General features: G+C 66.5%; 2 protein-coding genes across 2 annotated transcripts in view; both read left to right on the plus strand.

Moving 5' to 3' along the window:
- PWWP3A (PWWP domain containing 3A, DNA repair factor) overlaps positions 1 to 21,421 on the plus strand; it is a 104,768-nt gene that overhangs the window by 24,612 nt on the left and 58,735 nt on the right. The window lies entirely within an intron of this gene.
- On the plus strand, positions 4,895 to 19,547 carry EFNA2 (ephrin A2). The gene is made up of 4 exons (XM_059159223.1): positions 4,895 to 5,067; positions 14,671 to 14,984; positions 17,627 to 17,692; positions 18,260 to 19,547. The coding sequence occupies exons 1-4, from the start codon at positions 4,928 to 4,930 to the stop codon at positions 18,379 to 18,381; spliced, it is 642 nt and encodes a 213-aa protein (XP_059015206.1). The 5' UTR covers positions 4,895 to 4,927; the 3' UTR covers positions 18,382 to 19,547.

The raw sequence follows: 21,421 nt of genomic DNA on the forward strand, positions 1-21,421 counted from the left end.
GCGGAAGCCGGAGTCCCATTCTCCAGTACCCCGGGCGGCCCTGCTCGCACCTCCAGCTCGTTTGGGGGTGTTTCCCAAGGAGCCCTGGGGCGGGAGTGCGGGGGCTGGAGGTTCTGCAGCCTTGGACCCCCATGCCCCCCGCACCCTTCCCCAGCGGCCGTGTGGAAGTGTCCCCTGTGAGGAGGTTGGTGGGTTTCTCTGTGGGCCTCGTTCTCCTTGTGAGCTGCGGTTTCTGGGCAGATTCCGGTTCTGGCCGGACACCCCCGACCCCCTAGGTTTGATGCCCAAGAGTCAGAGGAGAGGGGCTGTCCAGTGGCCACCCAACCGTGTCTTTGTGAGGCGCTGCCACCAGGTGGCAGCCTTGTGCCGGGCAACCTCTTCCCTGCGGGCCTGGGTGGGGGGTGCTGGGGGGGTGCGGCCTGTCTTCCCTGACTGCCTGTGGTGCAGATGGGAACTAGGGCCAGCTGGGGCCTCCGTTTCTCACGCCTTGTCCTGAGCCCCACCTTGTCCCCCGTCCACGGGGGCGTGAGCAGAGCCTCCTGCCTGCTCGGGACCTGCCAGCCCCGTGGGCCCAGCCACTTCCCGGGCCGGTTGACCTGCCCCACGGAGTGAAGCCCGGACCCCTGCCTGCTGCCAGCATGCAGAAAAGCCATCTCCACCATAGCCGGCTGGTCCCCCCCTTTCAGCCGCAGTCTCCTGCGATGGTCCCTAGTCTGCTTCCCTCGGCATCTCAGATGGCCTCCTCCCCACCCCAAGTGGGCTCACATTTCCCCTTTCTTCTCTGGTGGCCAGCTGCTGCCTCCCGGAAGTCCTCCCTGACTGCTCCTCACATCCTCTTTCGGGAAGGTCTTGCACGGAGGGTCCCGTGGGAAAGTCCAGCACAGCCAGCGTCCCTGAGCAGCCCGGAGATGTCCCAGCCCCTGCTCCTCTGGCCCTGGCTCTTTGTCCATCTGTTCCCACCACGGGTATCTGTCTCTGTGATTTGGGGCCGGTGCGGCTTTCTCTGACTGTGACTCTCCGCCTGCCTGTCTGTACCTCTCCATCTGCGTCGTCTCTTCCCCTCGCTCGTCTTTGCCACCCGTCCCTGTGTATCAGACCCCCTGGGACACATTTTTAACAGGCACGCAGAGGCCGTCCCCAGCTCTCCCGTCCTGTGATCTGCGCCCCTTTCCCACAGCTCGGAGCGATTTTTCGAGCTTCAAAAAGCACATTAATTACTCTAATGAGGTCAGGAGAGACCCTCCGCTCTGCCACCCGGAGCTGGGAACACACTGCATGTGCCCCCCAGGCCCGGCCGCCTCGTGCCCACCCCAGTTGGGCAGGGTGGGGTGCCCCCGCCGGCTTCCCGGCCCTTATGCCTATCAGCTGCCGCGTCCCTGTGTACCCACACCCCCATGTGGGCGCCGAGTGATTGGCGGCCCCCGCCAAGGTTAATGCACTATCAGCAGGAAGTTCTCAGCGGCTAGAAGCCAGGAGAGGGGCCAGTCAGCTGGAGATGAAAGTCCCTGCCCAGGGCCTGTCGGCTCTAGGGCCCATGTGTGCACGCGGACGAGCAGGAGGGGGATCTCCGAACTCCCCTCCACCTCTGGCACGCACGCGCAGGCGTGTGGATACACACACCAGTGTCCCTGCACCGGGAGGAGGGATGCACAGACCCATTGCCCAGAGCCCTGGAGGCCCCTCCCGACACCTCAGCTCCCCACCACTGTCACCGGCGGCACACACGCTGGGCACGGCCAAGGGCCGGGTTTGGGTCTCGGGCTCTCACAGAGGACAGGACCTGCCCCCAGCCTCAGTGCCCCATCTGGTCGCTCCCGAAGGGACGTCTCAAAGCCAGGCTGAACCGGGCTGATGGCCCCTGGCGGGGGTCAAGGCCAGGTGTCTTCCCAGGAGCTGAGGGACCTCCTCTGCTGGCTCTGGTAGGGGTCTCCCCCTGGCCAAGCCGGGGCCGCTGAAGACCATTAGAGCCAAGGCGGAGGCAGCTTGGGTCTGATCTGTTCTTTACCGAGAAACTTCTCGCTTTCTCCCTGCCGCTGCAGACTTCAAAGGTGTAAGGGCACTGGGTACTGATTCCAAGCCATAGGGACTCACCCTGTGGGCAGCAGGGGGCGGGTACTGGGGTGGGGGTCAGGGGTGCAGTCTGGGCCTGGCCTGGACAAGACCCTCCCCAAATCTGGGGCAGACCCCTAAGACCAGGTGGACAGGGACGTACCCCATCAGAGACTCCAGATCTAGATCTGGGCCTGGGGCTGACAGCAAACCCTGAATGACCTTTGACCTTGCCTGAGCCTTGAACCCAAACTGACCCCTGTCCCCAGAGGCAACCTGATCTCTGACTCTTCACTCCAGAAGAAGCTTACCCCAGGATGATCCCCGGCCCCGGCTGACGTCCCCTGCTGCCCCGGCCGGCGGCACCTGAAACGGCTGCCGGCCCCGGAGTCAGGGCCCCCAGGTGCCCACAGGGGCCCCCAGCAGGACAGGAGTCCCCAGGAGCCACTGTGCCCCTGCCCCCACGCTGCCTGGGACCAGGCCTGGAGTGCCCTGCCCTCCCCTCCGCAGGGATCCTCCTCCAGGAGCTGCCTGCGGGGGTGCAGAGAGGCTGAATGGGGGACGCACGCCTTTGTTCCTGTCCCTGCTCTGGCTCTGACCTTGAGAGAGAGACAAGAACAGAAGGAAAACAGAGCTTCAGCTCAAATCCGCTCAGACAGCGGCTCTGGCGGTTCTTGCCTTGGTGGCCCCTGCATGCAAATGAGCAGACCCGCTGTCGCGGGGCCTCTGTCAAGCAGTGCCCTCTGCCTGGTGTGCCCTGCCCAGCTCCCCTCACCCCTGCGGGTCCAAGTCCTGCCGAGTCTGATGGAGGAGACCCCAGCCCCAACTGTGAGGTCCCATCAAATCAGAGGACAGAGGGAGCTTCCAGAAGACCCCTCTTTGTCAGGCAGGACACTGGACTGGGCTGGGCATGCTGCCCCCCCCACACCGGCCCCGGGGCTTATGGCCCTACTGCCATACCTGTGCCTGGGGAGAGCTCCCCACTGGGAGCGACCACCCCTGTGCTCTCCGGAGAGCCATACCCGTCAGCCTGGGTGAGGCCGGCCTGTGCTGCTGGAGCCCCTGGCCCACAGTCCGTGGTGTCCAGAGGCTGTATTTGAAGGCCCTGCCAGGTGACCCCGAGCCAGTTCTGGCTTCTCTGGGCCTGCTGGGCCTGCCCTGGCTACTGGCTGTGGACAGGTTCCCACCCTGCTCTCTGGAGCCACGGGGCCACCCCTGGGACTTGGGTACCCGTAGTCAGGTAAGAAGACAAACCCAGAAGCCAGAACGCCCAGAACAGACCGGCTGAGTTCCCCGGAGGGCAGAGGACCGAGAACCTGCCGGGGGTGGGGGGCAGGGGCGGACGGGCCTTGGTGGATGAGGGGAGCCCGAAGGCCAGAGCAAGGGAAAGACTCTGAGAGAGGCCGCAGCGGGGCGCGGGCCGGGACGCACGTCGGAGCAGCAGCGACACACCAGAGGTACATGGCCGGGATGGGTCCGTCCACCTGGCCAAGGGGACGCTTGCTCTGCCAGTCTTCGGACTTGTGGTAACCCCTCACGTGGGAACTTCCAGCTCAAGCGCTCTTGGCTCCTGGACCTTGTACTTCACCGGGCCCGGGCCCGGGTAACAAACCCAGAGCGGTGGGACCCGGCTGGACGCCATGACGGTTTCCAGCCAGCACCTGGGGACAGAGCACCTCGACGGACAGAAAGGCGGTGGCGTGACCAAGGACAGCAGTGGATGGACAGGCCCCCAGTTCCTCACCTGCAGTCCGCTGCCCAGGAGCGATGACTCGGAGTCCCCTGAACAGGCCAGGCACTCCGGGCCTTTGCTTATGCTGTACCCTCTGCCCAAGTCCCCTTCCCTGCCTCCCTCCCCCGACAGATTTCGCCTGTGTGTCGCCCGGTAATCTGCTGCTGGCCTGGTTCCCACATGGGGCTGCTTGGCGCCCACCCCAAGCCGCGTGGTTAGACTACCTGTGTCTGGCCCTATTTTTTGCCCGGCACCCTTAGGAGCTGGAGCAGGGACTTGGGTTCCATTTCCCAGAAGAGGAAACAGAAGCCATGAGAGGATGAGTGATGGTCCTGGGGTCCCCCAGGGAGGCAGTAGCTTTGGCTACTCCAGGGCAGTAGCTTTGGTGGTCCAGGACTTTGGACTTCGGGGGAGCAGGGAGTTTATGGGGTCTGGGTTTAATGACCGAGGGGAGATGGGTGAATCCTCCCTGGGCCTCCTGCCCCTCGCCAGCGGCCAGGCTCTGCAGACTGCCTTGGTGGCCCGACTGACAGGAACTCGGGGACCCTGGGCCAGGTCCTAGTGAGAATGATCATGAGGACGGGGGTGGCACGAGGCGGGCCCATTCCGAGTCCGAGTCCGGACTCTCCGAGGCAGGACCCCGGCGGGGTTGGGGCGGGGGCGGGGGGGGTGCCCGCAGCCCCGCCGGGGACCGACCCGGCCCGGTTCGGCCAGGCTGGCTGGCGCGCAGGAGGCAGGAGCCCGGAGCCCCCCGCACCCCTCACCCCCGCGCTCAGCCCCCCGCGTGGCCGGGGCGCGGCAGGAGGGGGCGCCCGCGGCCCTCCCGGCGCTCGGGCGGGACAAAGGCCGGAGCCCCGGCCCCTCCCCAGCGGCTGCGGCGGCGGCGGCGGCCCGCGCTGCGAGAGTCCGCGCGGCCGGGGCCGGCGCCCGGGGCGACCCCGGCGCCTCGCCCGCCGCCGCCTGCCTTCTCGGCGCCCGAGGTCGCGCGCGCCCCGGCGAGGGCGGCCGCGGATCTCCAAGCGCCGGCGCGCCCTCCTCCCGCCCGCCCCGCGCCCGCCCCGCGCCCGCCCGCTCGGCGGCGGCGGAGGAGGCGGAGACGGCTGGCAGGCGGCGGCCAGGCGAGCGCGGGGCGGCCGGACCGGGGCCATGGCGCCCGCGCAGCGCCCGCTGCTGCCGCTGCTGCTGCTGCTGCTGCCGCTGCCGCCGCCGCCCTCCGCGCGCGCCGAGGACGCCGCCCGCGCCAACTCGGACCGCTACGCCGTCTACTGGAACCGCAGCAACCCCAGGTGAGCGCGGCCGCGCGCGGGGAGGCGGCGCCGGCGCCCCGGGCCCCCCCCCCCGCTCCCCGCCGCCGCCCGACCCTCCCGCCGCCCCGGCCCGGCCTCCCCGCCCCGACTCGGGGCGGCCCCCCGCGCGCTGCGCCTCGGGAGTGGGGGCGCCGGGTCCCGCGCGCCAGCCCCCGGGGAGTTCCGGCGCCCCGGAGTCCGGGGGACTCCCGCTCCGCATGCATCCCCACCACCCCCCGCGCGCCCCACCGGACGCCCTGCACGCCCCGAGCGCCGCTGGCCCCGGAGTTGGGGGACACCCCCCCCCCCCCGCTGCGGCACCCTCAGGAGCTGCTCCGGCCCCGAGTTCCTTCCCGGGACTCGGGGGTCCCCCATCCTGGGGCCTCTCCGGGGGGCCCCTGCCGGCGTCATAGTTGGAGGAGATCCCCGGGGAACCTTGTCGCTGAACTGTGCCACATGGGGCACCGTGGCCCCCAGGGCGAGGGGCCCGTGGGTGCGTCCTGCTGTGGGTCCCCATGTGAACTTGGGGAAGTTAATGTATTCCTCCCGGCCAGCCCCTAACTGCCTTCACTCCAGGGGGTCCCTGGTCCCAGCTTTGTAGAGATGGGGAGACTGAGGCTGATGGGGTTCGGCCGCAGTCTGGGAGTCGGACCCAGCAGCATCCTCTCCCGTCCGCCTGGTGCTGGTGGGGAAACCGAGGCACAGAGTGGCTCAGTGGCTGGCTCAAGGTCACGGTGAGGGGAGCCGAGCTGCGGTGGGGACCCAGGTGACCTCGTGTCCAGCCTGCTGTGGCCGGCTGAGGTGTCCTGCACATCCTCCTCGGTGTCTAGTGCTAAGTGCAATATTGGGGGCAGCAGAAGTCCCTTGCAGTCAGGGTTGGAAAAGTTTGCTGGTGACTGACCATGTCCTGGACATCAGCTGAAGCCTCTGGGCCATCTCTGGCTCTCGGAGGCTGGAGTGCACTGGGGGTCCCATGGGAGATGGGTTTGGAGCTCCTACGGCTTTGGGGTCAGCCCCAGCACTCCTGGCTACACTGTGTTCCCATGGCTGGCTGGGCTGCGCATAGGAGCCAGGGAGGCCAGCCTCCCGCTTCCTGTCCCTGGGCCACTGGTCACTTTGCTCTGCTTCGAGTGCCGGCAGACACCCTCCAGAGCCCACTGTCCCTGCCATCCCGGTCCTGTCCCCTGGCGTTCTCCATCCTCGGGCAGAAAGTTGCATAAAGGGCTGTCTTTGAGGCAGACCCTGGGACAAGGGGAGCCAGTGTCCTGCTGTGGGGGGCAGGGAGCGCACCCAGACACCCCCTCAGTTGTCCAGCTGTGGGGTTGGGCCCTGGGGTGGAGGGCAGAGACCCCGGGCTGCAGAGGGACAGCCAGGCCACCACGGAGCGGGTTCCCTGAGCCGCCGGCCCCGCCAGTTACATGTGGGTTTGATTAAGGCTCTTCCCTGCGGCTGAGCGGGGGAGCCCAGTGGGCAGGGGGGGACCCCAGCGGGCAGGGCTTCCCCGGCCCAAGTTTTCGGTTTCAGCTTTGGAATCTCCGTCCCAGGCATAGCCTGTCCTTTGTTCTAGCAAACACCAAACACATGAGGAGCCTCAGATGGGGACGGAAGGGAGTGTTCGGGGCTGCCCCACCTGCCACGGGGCGCTGCAGGCAGGATCCCAGAGGGGGGTTGGAGGCCACCCTGGAGCCTGGCTCTGCCCGGCCGCTCAGACACCGTCTGTGGCGAACCCGACAGCCCCCACTCCGACAGGCTGACCAAAGGCCTCGATGGTCTAGGGACCCCCTAGGAGGAGGCCTGCCGTCCGGGGGTGGCTGGCCTGGAACCCGTGGCCAGTGACAGGGTGTGTGTCGGACACAGGAGGAGGGGTGTTGTTGGGCCTCGGGTCCGAGGGCACCCAGAAGGAGATCTCCCGAAGGCACAAATCCCAGGGACACGGCCCAGAGCAGAGATCAGGGTCAGCGAGCCTGCAGCGGGAGGCGGCCCCACGGGGAGGGACGCGAGACACAGGCCTGGCTGGGCTGCAGGCAGCAGAGGCAGGTGGAGGTGAGGAAGCGCAAGGCCAGGGTGGGGGGCCGTGCCTGAGAGAGGGGGGGGCACGCACAAAAGGCGGGCAAGGAAGGGAGTCAGAATGAGGGCTGGGCATACTGGAGTGGGGGTCGGGCGGTCAGTGGAGGAGCCGGAGGGACAGGTGTGCTCAGAGGGGAGCGGGCACAGCCAGGCACGGGCAGTGCTGTGGGGAGGCCGGCCACCCTCGCCCGGCTGGGCCTCACACCCGCACCAGGTACAGGGATGTGGCTCCGCGTCCCAAATGACATTCTCCTGCCGTGCGCGGCGCGTTCCCTGCGCTCACGCGGCAGCGGACGGCCCCCTGCACCCCGCGGCTCGGCCGTGGTAGGGTGGGGCCCTGCGGTCCAGCCGGTCACCAGGCCCCGGCACCCCCCTGGGTTGGCTGTCCAGCCGTCTGTCCGGCCGGCCCCTCCTGGTCGCCCCTGGGCTGGCCGCTGGGTGTCGGGGCCAGGGGTCCTGGGCCAGCCGCCCTCCCGCGGGGCTGGTGTGCCACGCCGGGAAGCTTCCATGCACCTCCCGGTCTCGGGCCGCGTGTCTGGGTGCGGGTGCGGGTTTTCGTCCAGGACACACCGGGGTCCCAGGGGCCCAGGAGGGGCGGGTCTGCGTGTGCAGCAGGATGACGCATGTGGTCCGTGTGCACAGCGCCCAGCTCTGGCATGTTTGCACGCGTATCTGCATGTGGGATGTATGTGGTCTCTGGGGGCACGTGGGTCTCTTGCGGGACCGTGGGGGGCGCACACATGTGTCTGGTGTGGCTGGGTGTGGAGCACATGTCTGCACACATGTGTCTGTGTGCGCAGCCTGGCCTGGCCGTCCCGGAGCCTCTGTGGAGGGGTCTGACCGTCCACACCGAGGCGGCGGAGCTTGCTGTCCCCGCAGCGGCCCCTCTGTCCCGCAGGAGCTGGCCGTGTCCTCCCCAGGGTGGGTGTGGGGGGCCCCAGGCTGCCTGTGCTGCGAGGGGCCGTGGAGGCCCAGGGCTGGCGTCGTGCAGGGAGCCCCTACCCCCAAGAGGCCCCACCTGATGGAGACTGGCCTCCTGAGGGGCTGGGGGCTGCGACCTCCCCAAGCAGGTCGGGCACACTGAAGGCCGCATGTGCCTCTGAGTGGGGTCGGGGTGCTTCTGCATGGGGAGGCTGCAGACAGGAGCGTGGCGACTGAGAAGCGTCTTCTCCGGGGTGCAGGTGCCGGGCGTCCCTGGGCCCTCGGCCCCGCAGCCTCGCCCGGGCCTCCAGGGAGGAGCGGCTTCCATCGGTGGATGCTGTGGTTTGCCATGGAGGGTTTTCCGTTTTGTTTGAGAGAGGTCAGCGTGCCTGGCGTTCAGGTTCAGGGCTTGGCGAGCTGGGCCCCGTGGGGCTGGGGGTGCCGTGGGGAACCCCAGGGAGCCGGAGGCAGGCGGGGCTGCTGGGAGCCTCCCCTCTCCTCTGTGGAGTGGACGGGCCGGTGCGGCACGCAGCCCGCGCGCGGGGCCCAGGGGCTGGGCTGGCCGAGGCCTTGACCCTGGGGGCTCAGAGGGAAACCCAAGCAGCTCCTGCCGGCCAAACACGGGGGCCTCTGGGCTCGGCCCCGCGTTCATAGTGACAGCGACTGTGGCCCTGAGAGCGGGTGAGGAGCAGGGAAGCGGGACGGGGTCCGCCAGGGGGTCTGTGACGGGGTCGGCGGCGGGGTCTGCGGAGAGGTCGGCGGCGGGGTCCTCGGTGGGGTCTGCGACCAGGTCCGTGGTGGGGCGGCCCGCACTGCGACAGCCCCACCTGCCGGGGGACGGGCGAAGGGTCCTCTGTGTCCCCCGCCTCCGCCCCCCGACGGTGGACCACGGTGGGCAGCATCCGCGTGCAGGTGACGAACGAGGCTCGTGGCCAAGGCCCCGGGACACACTGTATGTGCAGCAGCCTGGAGCCTCCGTCTGCCTGGGGGCGCCGACCCGGGCCCCCCAGCGGACGTCCCTGCGGGGTCCTCAGGACCATGGCCGGAGCTGGGTCTTGGGACAGCAGGTGCACTAACGGCGGTCCGGGAGGCCGAGTCTCTGGGGCCCATCCCACAACCCCTAAGCTGGACCCGTGTTTTCCCCGTGACACCCCCCACGCCCCTTCCCCCTCCTTAGGCAGCGGGGACACAGCCAGCCTTGCCCCCTGGTGTGGCTTTGGGGGGATTTTCTCTTCTGGAGCTGGATCCAAAGCAAGGCTTGGCCGGGTCCCCTGCCCCTCGATGCCAGCCACCGTGCCAGGGGAAGGGCACAGCCACCTTCCTGCCCCCACACAGTGGAAAGCCAGGTGCGTCTCAGCACAGACGCGGCCGGGGTCTTAACCTTGGCCAGATTTTGAACTCTGGCCGGCCCGCCCTGGCCAGGGTCTCGCCCCAGGCCTGCACTCTTGTCCGGCAGGGCGGAGGGCTCAGCCGCCGCGTCTCGGTCTTCCAGCCGGACCTGGGGACCGTGGCTTCGTCGGGCTCCGTCCACCACGTGAGCCTGGTTGTCCCCTCAGCTCCGCGCCACCACCCCCCCGCCGCAGCCCTGCCCCCCTTGTGACCTGCCCACTCTGTTATGTGCCGGGAGGGAGGGACTCATCCATGGCCCCGTCCGCTGACCCCCTTCCTAGAGGCAGGCATGTCTGGAGCACCCTGGGGGGCAGGGGGTGTCCGAGACCGGCTTCCCCCTGGGCTGCGGCCTGCTTGAGACCCAGGCCTGGAGGCGGGGCTGGTCGTGTGGCTCCCCGCCCCCATGTCTTGTGCCCACCCTGCCTCATTGTTCTACCTCTCGCTTCCGGTTGTCCCGGCACCCGGGAGGCCATACTCAGCCTTTCGTGGGCTGACCCTGCGTCCCCTCGGGGCCCCAGTCTCTCGGAGGCCCCACTGAGCGCCCCAGAGCTAGGAGGAGGAGATGGGGGAGATGGGGGAGATGTCCTTCTGCCCTCGGAAAGCTAGGGGTGGGTGCTGAGGTCAGGGGACCCCCCGCTGGGAGTCGGGAGAGGGGCTGGCCCTGCCCCAGCCTGGGCCTCGGCCCTGCTGCCCACTCAGGACACCGGACAGGCCTCTGTCGGCCCCTTCGCTGGCAGCTGTGACTGGGCTCAGACCAGGGAGACGGTCCCGCGTGCAGCAGGGGTGCACAGGACCTTGCTGTCCTGCCCGCCGCACCCCTGCCACAATTTCTGGTCTGGGGAGGTGGTGCGGCCCTCCCTGCCCCCGCTCCCATCTTGGGTGAGACTCCTAATTAGTTGCTTTGCTATTAGTGTCTAATGACTTGACAATGGCCCGATTGAAACTAATTAGCTGCAGGCCCCTGGTTGGCAGAGGGGGGCAGGGTTGGGCCCACCAGGGGCCGGGAGGGCTGCCTGGAGGAGTGCACAGCGCTGGCAGGCTGAGCAGGAGCAGGTGAAGGTGCCGCAGGGGAGGGGTTGGTGCAGGTCTGAAAGCCCCAGGAGCCCTGTCTGGGAACCCATCCCGGCAGTCATTAACCCCTTAGTGAGAACTGCTGTCTCGATCGGCTGTTCCCATGGAGCACTTGCCCATCATGCTTCTGCACTAATGGAGAGAATGAAAGCTTTGTCTTGCTCCCACCGGCTTGGTTTTGGGGTTGGGCCCCTCCCCCGCCCAGGCGCCACCCTGAGCAGGGGCCAGGCGCCCGCCCCTGGTTTGCCCGCCAACTTGGAACCCAGAATGCCAACGCAGCAAGGCCATCGCTATTTTAGAGCCGGGGTGGGGGGGGTGGAAATAAATGGTCCACTTAGGCAGCCAGAGGCTGGGTGGGGGTGGTTCTGGGACCCACCTGCCTGGGGTCCTACCCCCACTGGGTCTGCTTCTTACGACTCTAGCCCCTCAAAAACCTTGAGTCTCGGGCCTTCGTTTGGTCAGTGAACATGTGTCAAGATGCTGTGTACACAGCCTGTGCGGGCACGGAGGGGAGGGGTGGAGGGGGAGGCTGACCCCCATGGCCCAGGAGGGCAGACTGCATGATGGTAAAAAGCGTGATGACGTTGAAATGGGATATGTGATGAGGTGGAAGGCGCAGGCAGTGGGGACGGCGTATGCAAAGGCCCTGGGGTCAGGACAGGGCCAGCCGGAAGGTGGGTGTGGCTAGAAGGGAGTGAGCTGGGAGCAATCACAGGGCAACCAGGGTGGGGACGGTGGGGCCTTTGGACCTTGTGACCTAGGAGAGCTGTTTATTCGGGGTTTATTCTGATCGACGTGGAGCTGTGAGCCAGTGGACAACAGGGTCTGATTTTCATTCAGAAGAGCGAGCCCTGGATTTTGGGAGGCCAGGGTCCCAGCCTGCCTGGTGGGGCCCACGCATCCAGCCTCTGAACCAGGCAAGCAGCCTCCGCGTCGGACGTTTTTTGGACGACGAAACGGGGGAGGGCAAGGACGTCGGTCCAGGGCAGGGGCGGAAGGCACACATTGTGGGAGAAGCACGGGCAGGGGCGGAGTGGGGAGAGCTGCTGAGGCTTGCGCAGCCCTCCCTCCTAGGAAGGGCCCCCCAGAGAGCTACGCTGTCCTCTGCAGGCTGAGTGTGCAATCCCTGCCTGATGCCGGGGAGGAGAGGGAAACTGAGGCCCAGAGGGGGCCAGGGCCAGGACGGCAGCACGGCAGCTCGGCCCTACCCGCCCTGCCGGGCAACCCCCCCCCCCCCCCCCCCGCTGTGGTGTCTGTATCTCCACCTCTCCTGCGGGGCTGGGCACGGGCAGTTCCACCAGGCACGCAGCCCTCGTTGACTGGCGGATCCGTGGGGCTTCCAGTGGGCCGGGAAGGAGCAGCAGTGAGGTCTGAAAAAGCCTGCGGGGGGCTTCTGCATCGGTCAGGCCCCAGCAGCTGGAGAACAGACCCCGCCCGCGAGACAGCCGTGCTTGACCGGTTGAGGGCAGTCCTCCCGGGTCCACCCTGCCACGGCCTGACCCTGACCCAGGGCGGCTCCACCTCTGTGCAGGGTCCACAGTGGACATGCCTGGGATCCCCCCCATCAGCCTCAAAGACCGTCCCCACTGCACAGAGTTGGAAACGGAGGCTTTACGAAGGAACCACAAGGCCGAGCTGGGTGCCGGCTTGTGCCTGATCAGAACTCTGCCGCCCCCACCAGACCCCACTTCCCGAGTCTCCCGGCTCCATGCCCTGAGTCTGTAACCGCCAGCCCACCTCTGTCGGGGGCGGGGGTGGGGGTGGGGTGGCTGAACTCCTCATTGCTGCACATCCCCAAGGGCACGGAAGGGGTTGGTGCCGAGCCTGCTCCCTCCCACGCTCTGACCAGGAATTCCTGGAGCCTCCGTCTCAGCCACAGACTTGAAATCACCATGAGACGCTTGTGCAGACTGGGAAACTGAGGCACAAGTGAGCAAGGTCTCCTGCTCACCTCACTCCCACCGCTGGAGCCCTAGGAGCCCTCTCCCCGACCCAGTGCAGTCGCAGGGACCGCAGGGTGCTCTGAGAATCCAGCCACCCCCCAGGGGCCCGATGTGCCTATCAGCACGCCCGGCTTGGGGGCCACACCGCTGCTCCCCTGTCCCCTGCACTGGGGCGGCCCGCACGGCAGAGCTGGAGTCCAAGCCACCAGGCCATCCCTGCCGTGGGCCTCACTGGGGCTCAGCGTCCAAGCCTGGGCGGAGAGGGATAAGGGGCAGCCGGGGAGGGATAAGGGGCAGCCGGGGAGGGATAAGGGGCAGCCGGGGAGGGATAAGGGGCAGCCGGGGAGGGATAAGGGGCAGCCGGGGAGGGATAAGGGGCAGCCGGGGAGGGATAAGGGGCAGCCGGGGAGGGATAAGGGGCAGCCGGGGAGGGATAAGGGGCAGCCGGGGAGGGATAAGGGGCAGCCGGGGAGGGATAAGGGGCAGCCGGGGAGGGATAAGGGGCAGCCGGGGAGGGATAAGGGGCAGCCGGGGAGGGATAAGGGGCAGCCGGGGAGGGATAAGGGGCAGCCGGGGAGGGATAAGGGGCAGCCGGGGCCGGGGAGGGATAAGGGGCAGCCGGGGAGGGATAAGGGGCAGCCGGGGAGGGATAAGGGGCAGCCGGGGAGGGATAAGGGGCAGCCGGGGAGGGATAAGGGGCAGCCGGGGAGGGATAAGGGGCAGCCGGGGAGGGATAAGGGGCAGCCGGGGAGGGATAAGGGGCAGCCGGGGAGGGATAAGGGGCAGCCGGGGAGGGATAAGGGGCAGCCGGGGAGGGATAAGGGGCAGCCGGGGAGGGATAAGGGGCAGCCGGGGAGGGATAAGGGGCAGCCGGGGAGGGATAAGGGGCAGCCGGGGAGGGATAAGGGGCAGCCGGGGAGGGATAAGGGGCAGCCGGGGAGGGATAAGGGGCAGCCGGGGAGGGATAAGGGGCAGCCGGAGAGGGATAAGGGGCAGCCGGAGAGGGATAAGGGGCAGCCGGGGAGCCTGTGTCCCAACCCTCCCCTGCTTGGGCCTTTTATGTGCTAATCTCCTCTCCGGAGGTCCCCTTGTCCCACCTCACATGACAGGGACCCAGGGGACCACAGCAGGGAGATCTAAGGGCTCCTGGCACTCTAGCCTGAGGCAGTGACGGTATGGGGGGGCTTCCTGTTCCTCTCAGCTGACTGGCTTGGGGTGGGGAGGCTCCCCAAGGAAGGGGTGCAGGCTGCATGACAGGGGGAGCTCCAGAGCAAAGGCTGGGAAGTAGGGCTGAGGGGCAGAGGTGTCGGGTGGGGGCAGCCGCTGCTGCGACCAAGAGGTTGGAGGGGGCTCTGGAGGGAGGATCTTGGACTTGCTAGGGTCACAAGGGACTGAAAGAGTTGGGGCTGGGCGGTCCAACCCAGAGCACATCTGAGCTGGGAGGGGGCGTCCTTCACGGGGCACTGAGGTTAGGAGAGGGGTCAGAACTAGTCCCCGGGGCCCACAACACCCAGCTTGTGTCCCCATACCACCCTGTACCACATTCTTCTTCTTCTTTTTTTAAGATTTTATTTATTGATTGGACAGACAGAGGTCACAAGTAGGCAGAAAGGCAGGCAGAGGGGAGGAAGCAGGCTCCCCGCTGAGCCCCCCATGTAGGACTCCATCCCAGGACCCCGAGATCATGACCTGAGCCGAAGACAGAGGCTTCACCACTGAGCCCCCCAGGCGCCCCCAGCCGGTACCTTCTTGGCAGCCAGATCTGCAGAAGGAAAGCTAAAGGGGCTGCTTGTGGGGGGCAGTGTGGGGAGCTTCCTGGAGGAGGGGGCGTGGGGTCAGGCAGCAGCGTTTTTCTGGAGACGGAACTTCATGACGGGGGAAACAGCTTGCACCAGCCCCGCTTGCCACAGACCGGCCCAGATGTCCTGTGGGGGGCGGCGGGAGAGGGGGTCCCAGCGGCGCCCCCCTGCCCGGCGGCCTGCGGTCACCCAGCCGACCCGGCGACCGCCCCAATCCCCCAAGCAGGCGGGCGGGAGGCCAGGGCGAGCCCGGACCCCAGGGCGCCCGCGGTGGCCTGGGGGTGGGGGGTGGGCCCGTGGGCTCGAGCCCTGGAACTTCTCCCCGCGCCCCCGCCCCCCCCCCGCACTGACCGGCCCCCCTCCGGCCCCCCCCTCCCCCGACCGGCCCCGGCGCGCGGACCGCGGGGCCGCAGGTTCCACGCGGGCGCGGCGGACGACGGCGGCGGCTACACCGTGGAGGTGAGCATCAACGACTACCTGGACATCTACTGCCCGCACTACGGGGCGCCGCTGCCGCCGGCCGAGCGCATGGAGCACTACGTGCTGTACATGGTCAATGGCGAGGGCCACGCGTCCTGCGACCACCGGCAGCGCGGCTTCAAGCGCTGGGAGTGCAACCGGCCGGCGGCGCCCGGGGGGCCGCTCAAGTTCTCGGAGAAGTTCCAGCTCTTCACGCCCTTCTCGCTGGGCTTCGAGTTCCGGCCGGGCCACGAGTACTACTACATCTGTGAGTGCGGGGCGGGGCGGGGCGGGCCGGGACGGGGGGTGGGGGGTGGGGGGTGGGGGCGGGGCGGGGGTGCGGGGGCGGGGCGGGGGTGCGGGGGTGCGGGGGGGGGGGGTGGGCCGATCCGTGCGGGTCAGTGCGGGGCGGGGCGAGGCGGGCCGGGGCGGGGGTGTGGGGGGAGGGGCGGGGCGGGGGTGCGGGGGCGGGGCGGGGGTGCGGGGGTGCGGGGGGGGGGGTGGGCCGATCCGTGCGGGTCAGTGCGGGGCGGGGCGAGGCGGGCCGGGGCGGGGGTGTGGGGGGAGGGGGCGGGGCGGGGGTGCGGGGGCGGGGCGGGGGGGGCGGGGGGGGTGGGCCGGTCAGTGCGGGTCAGTGCGGGGCGGGGCGAGGCGGGCCGGGGCGGGGGTGTGGGGGGAGGGGGCGGGGCGGGGGTGCGGGGGCGGGGCGGGGGGGCGGGGGGGGTGGGCCGGTCAGTGCGGGTCAGTGCGGGGCGGGGCGAGGCGGGCAGGGGCGGGGGTGTGGGGGGAGGGGGCGGGGCGGGGGTGCGGGGGGGGGGAGGGCCGGTCAGTGCGGATCAGTGCGGGGGAGGGGGGGGCGCGTGGGGTCGCTACATCCGTGAGTGCGCAGGGGGGGGGCGGGGTGCTGAGTCAGTGCGGGGGGGGTGGGGTGGGGGGGGCGTGGAGCTTATGCTCGGGTGCTGGAGGCAGAGGCCCGTCCCAGGGGGATGGGGTCTGGGGGGACTGTCCTCTTGGGCCCCTCCTCCCACCCTGGCCTTAGTCTCCGCGGGCTCAAGCTCTTGAATGGTATCCTTCCAGCAAGCCCCAGAGGCCTGTCAAGGGTCCCCATTTTGCAGATGGGGAAACTGAGGCTCGGAGGGGCCATGAAAGTCCAAATCCACAGCTTCCCTTCTGGGACCTCAGTCGCTGGACCAGGCCACCATGGGCTTGTCCAATACTGAGACCAGGGGTGCTCCCTGCCATTGCAGTGAGGGACACGGGCACAGGGAATCTGGTGAGGCAGGGAAGCATGGTCAAAGCCAGTGAGAGGACAGAGCCTGTGTTCTGCCCGACCGCCTGGCTTGGGCAGGTATTGCCCAGGTGCTCCCCCAGCCCCCGCCCCAGTCTCCCATCTGGCCCGCCTTTGGCCAAGATTCCCCAAGGACCTTGGAAGCTGCTTTTCAAGGCTTGGGACCCTCAGGCACGCACAGCCCCACACTGGGGCAGAGGGTGGGCTGCCCTGGCTCTGCTGCCCCTGGGGGGCGTTCCAGGGGGCCACTGTGTGCTTCCCCTTAAAGTCCAGGTGGTGGGGTCTAGGGAGGCGGGAACACAGCAGAGCTGAGCCCGGGTTTGGGTCCAGTTTGTGCTGTGCTCTTCTCCACGGACCTTAGCCAGGATCCTGGGGTCTGGGCGTCACGCCCCACCAACATGGGAGCCTCTGGGTGCCCACCTTGTCACCCGGCCTCTGGGCAGGCACTGAAGCACCAAGGTGCCGTGGGGGTCCCCATTGCTCAGCATCTTGGGTCCTCTGGGGAGCCAGGAGGGGAGCGGGCTCTGCCCCCAGGCTGTGGGGAGAGGCCGCCCCTCGCCGCCCTGGTTCCCGCTGCATCAAATTAAACTGTACAAGCCTCATTCTTCCTTTCTGCTCTATTTGGATTTTTTCCTTTTAATTCAAGGAAAAAGCGGGTGGAGTAAGGGGGAAGAAGGTGTTTAAATTAAGTCCTCATAATATAAGAAAAATTACATTTTTCTTTCCAGGACGGGAGTTTCATAAAGATAATTATTGTAATTATTCGTTCTATCTCTATGACGAATGTTATTTTTATTACATGCTTTTTTATCTTCATCTCCCAGCACAAGGGGCTTCTGGGGGGGGAGGGCAGAGGAGGCAGCCACCGGGGGCCAGGCATGTGCGTGAACAGACTTCCCATATGTGAATCCCACCGGCCCTCACTGGCCTCTGGGCCTCCTTCCCCCTCCCTGTCCTGGGCCCCAAGTCCCCCTCCGTGGTGACTCTGCTGAGGCCAGGTGCTACCCCCGTCCCCCGCGGAGTACTCTGGTGTGAGCCAAGAAGCAGGGAGCAAAAATGGCACGAGGCCCGACCATGCGTCTGCCTCCACGTGACCTCCAGCAGCGTGGGTCCCTCTCGGGGGGAGGTGGGAGTGCAGCCTCTGTCCCAGGGGTTACCGGCTTCTGTTGGCTCCCAGATGGAGGCCATCATTTCCAAAGCACGTACTGTGTGACAGATGAGGCCCAGATAGGGGGTGACTTGCCCACAGGCGCCAGAGAACAGGTATCTGATCCCAGATCAATCATTTGGTTATACTGATTTTTTTTGCTGACCCATTCAAAACAAACGCATTTTTGTTCATCACCTTTGAACCTTTCCCTGTGCTGCCGTGGGGTGAGATGGAACCGGACAGACACCTCCATTCTCTGGGGTCCGGGTTCAGTAAAGGGAGGGGCAGGGGGGTACACAGGAGGCCTTCTGGGAAATAGAGGACGTCGTGTCTGGGGCTTTGATGTATGGTCAGGAGTTTTACGGGGGACGCCTCCCGCAGCCCTGGGGGGGGTTGAGCGGCCAGTGTGGGAGATGAGACACGGCCCCAGGAGGTCCCCTGCTCCACCAGTCCCCCGCTCCCTTTCTTCCAGCTGCCACGCCTCCCAATGCTGTGGACCGGCCCTGCCTGAGGCTGAAGGTTTATGTCCGGCCGACTAGTAAGTCCTCAGGGCACCGTGCACGGTTCAGTCCCCCACCCTTGTGTCCCAAACCCACAGAACCCGCTCTGTGGTCAGCAGGGCCAGAGGGCTCGGAGCACAGCCCTGGGAGTCCCGTGACCTCAGCGATGGCTGCACCAGCCCCTGCCCAAGCCTCAGTTTCCCCATCTGTAAATGAGGACAGCGTTTCAGACCCTCAGGAGTACAGGTCAGGACCTGGCCCTGTGCTGAGGCCAAGAGCCCTGTTCCCCCAAGAGTGAGCATCAGCGGAGTTTCCTGAGATAGACCTAAAGGGCCCATGTCCTGGACTCTTGAACCATCAGAGCCACATCCAAAGAGGAGGGGCTCCACAGTCCCTCGTGATGTCCCCCAGGTGCCGGACACACACGGTTTGGCACCTGTTGTTTTCTGTGCTTTGCCCAGTGAAGATGGTCAGAAGCGCCCCAGCCGGGGTGGGGGGGCGGGCACAGCTGAGGCTGATCAGCCCTGGTGTGGGGGTGCAGCTGGTTAGGGAGGGGGCGGGGGGCGGGGCCTCCTGATGACCGTTCTGCCTCCGTGTCCCTCCAGACGAGACCCTGTACGAGGCCCCTGAGCCCATCTTCACCAGCAACAACTCCTGCAGCGGCTTGGGGAGCTGCCGGCTCGTCCTAGGCGCCGTGCCCGTGCTGTGGACCCTCCTGGGCTCCTAGTCCCGGCCCACCTGGACGGCCCGGCCTAGAGACCAGAGACAGACTCCGATTCTCCCACGACTGGTGCTGCCCCTGCCAGGCTGGGGGCTGTCCGCCGCCCCAAGACCAGCCCCGGGGGTGTGTGGCTAAAGACCCCGAGGCCTGAGAGGCCCGGTAGCTGGCCGGCGCCTGGACAGGCGGGCTCTTCTAGAGTCCCGGAGAAGCCAAGAAGCTCTCAGCAGTGCTTTTCTTTTATGGTGGAATCCGAAAGACTTGAGTTTTTAATTTAATTTATTCCTTGCTGTTGCCGGTGACTTTGGGAAGGAAACAGTGGACTGGGGTTGGGGTGGTCCCTAGTCCCCGGGGGCACAGGTCTGGAGACCCCTGGTCTGGTCACTCCATCTGTTGGGTCTGGGCTGGAGCCCACCCTGGACCACCCGCGAGCCCTGGAACAGGCCGGTCTGAGACCGTAGGGGTGAGTGGCGACCTCCGGCAGGTCCTGGTCCAGGAACCAGACCCGCCTCAGAGCCCGTCCCCTGCCCCACCCTCGCTCCTGGTGACCCCTGCCCAGAGTGGAAATCTGGGCTGTGCCACTGGGGGCCTCTTCAAGAGTCACAGCCTCCGAGGCTTAGAACCGCTTGGGCCCCCTCCCCCCGCAGCCTCACCGAGCGCCCCCCCCAGGCCGAGAAGACAGGACCTTTCTGTAAATAGACCCGGCAACTATACTGTGACTTATTTCTACTGTGTTCCTAAGGACGGCCTGGAGAGTTTCTCCTTCTCTTACCCCTTCCTGGGAGGGGGCACTTCTGTTTGGCCAGGGTGGGGGGACCTTTTGGAGTAGAAGCCGCCTTCGCAGTAAGCTGGATCGTCGGAGCCCCTCCCCGGCGCTAGGAACTACGTTTATAAGAGAAAACAGGACAACGCAGAATGCGGGGGCCACACTCAGAAAGAGACTCGGGACCCTTTCAGGAAGCAAACGGCATTTATACGGATTTCATATTTCTACCCGCCTTTCCTGATCTGTGTTTTCTATATATTATACGTACCTACACAGCGCGGCCCCGGGACGCCACCGGCTTCTGCGGGCGGCGCGGCTCCGCCGGGAGCTGGCGGCGCAGGCTTCCCCTTCCGATACGATCAACTTTGGATTCTGTATTTTTTTATAATAAAACGAGCATAAACCTCAAGGGTGTGCCTGTGTGTTTGGGGCCACTGACCCTGACTGGGGGGCAGGAGGGGCACAGTGTAGGGTCGCGTCTGGCGTGGGCCGGGGAGGGGTGTCTTCGAGGAATGTCTGGGGCCGGTCAAAGCCGCGTCTCGGGGGTCTTGGGGGCCACGTGCTGGGATGAGCCTCCTCGGGCGGCTGTCCTTCATTGTGCCCCAGGAGCCTCAGTCACCCCCACAGCGGAGAAATGGGAACGAGCCCCCTCGCACCCTACCCCACCCCCGCCTCGGGGCAGCTGGGAGGGGGAGGGAGAGACCTGGAGCAGGAGCACAGGGGAGCCGCGACCCCAGGGCTGGTCAAGGCCTCCGGCTCCCTGCTCCATGCCGGGGGTGGGGGGGTTGGCGAACCCCGATTTCATCTCGGCTCCTTTAGAATCCAACCACCTTCTCTGACCTCTATGTCACAAAGCTCTGCTGCTTTGTGACTCAGTTTCCCTAACTGCCCAGGCCAAGGTAGGGGTCGGTCTGTTGCCTCTCAATCCCTTTCTGGCTTTGCAAAAGGCAGGTGTCGGGAGCTGTGGGGTCCCAGTGGCCTTCACCCCAGCCTCGCCCCAGCAGGGCCAAGGGGGCAGGGATCGTCTCAGAGGCTTGTCCCCTTGGGGCCACCCGCTAGGACTGCAGCCTCCTGGGCACAATTAGCAGGGAGGGAAGGCTCTACAGCTAATTAATTCAGCCGAGCTGAGCCCAGCGACAGGGCCTGCCTCTTAATGAACCCACTGAGCCGCACAAAGACCTCTGTGTGCGCCCCACCTGCCGTGCCCAGTGTTGCAGGGTGGCCGAGGGACACCTGTGCTGAGCACCGTGGAGGGAGACCCTAAGGACCCCCCAATCCATGGTGAGGACCTGGAGGCTCAGAGAGGAAGGAGGCCTCCCCTTGCCGCAGGGGAGGGGGCCCGAGGGACACGGCGCAGGGACCGTGGTGAGACCCAACACTGACTTTAATTTTCTTACTAAAAAAAGTTGTTGAGTTATAAGTCCGTACCACACTGTCCGTCCACGTAAACGTTAGCACATTCACAAGTTGTGCAGCCGGCCCTTCCTCTGATCCAGAATTCTCTCTGCCCCCAAGGGCAACCCCCTCCCCATCATCTGTCAGATCCCAGTCCCCGACCCCCCTGAGCCCCCTTCCTGTCCGTGGAGGAGCCTGGTCGGGATGTGTCACACGCGTGGACTCACACCCCGTGGGGCCACCGGTGTCTGGTCCCCTCCCCGTGCATCATGGGCTCAGGGACCGGCCCCGGGCAGTGCATGGGGGCCTTGCTGCCGCCGGCGGCCGAGTGATGTCCCAGCATGGGGCTATGTCACATTTTGGTTATCCTTTCTCCAATTTATGGACATTTAAGGTGTGTCTAACTAGCTAGTATAAGGATTTTTTTAAAAGATTTTATTTATTTATTTCACAGACAGAGATCACAAGGGGACAGAGAAGCAGGCAGAGAGAGAGGGCAAGGGAAGCAGGCTCCCGCTGAGCAGGCGCTCCATGCGGGGCTCCATCCCAGGACCCTGACCTGAGTTGAAGGTAGACTCCCAACCGACTGAGCCCAGGCACTCCTTTAAGACAAAGCTTTAACAGAAAAGGAAACGTCAGGTTGGATAAGTACAAAAATAGCTTTGTTCCCACCTCAGGGTCTTGGCATAGGCTCTTCCCGCTGCCTGGTCTACGGTTCCCATGGGTCACTGCTTGGCTGTCTGCCCTGGACCCTTCGGACTAGGTCAGATGTCCTCTCTCAGCCTCCCTGGCCACCGGGCCACTCAGCCCACCCCCCTCGAGTGGAATCTCGTTCTTGTCTGCTCTCCTCTGTAGGCTGGGAGCCCCCGGGGGAGCAGGGCCAGGCCT

Source organism: Mustela lutreola, chromosome 2 (genome assembly GCF_030435805.1).
Source record: "Mustela lutreola isolate mMusLut2 chromosome 2, mMusLut2.pri, whole genome shotgun sequence".
Lineage (NCBI taxonomy): Eukaryota > Metazoa > Chordata > Mammalia > Carnivora > Mustelidae > Mustela > Mustela lutreola.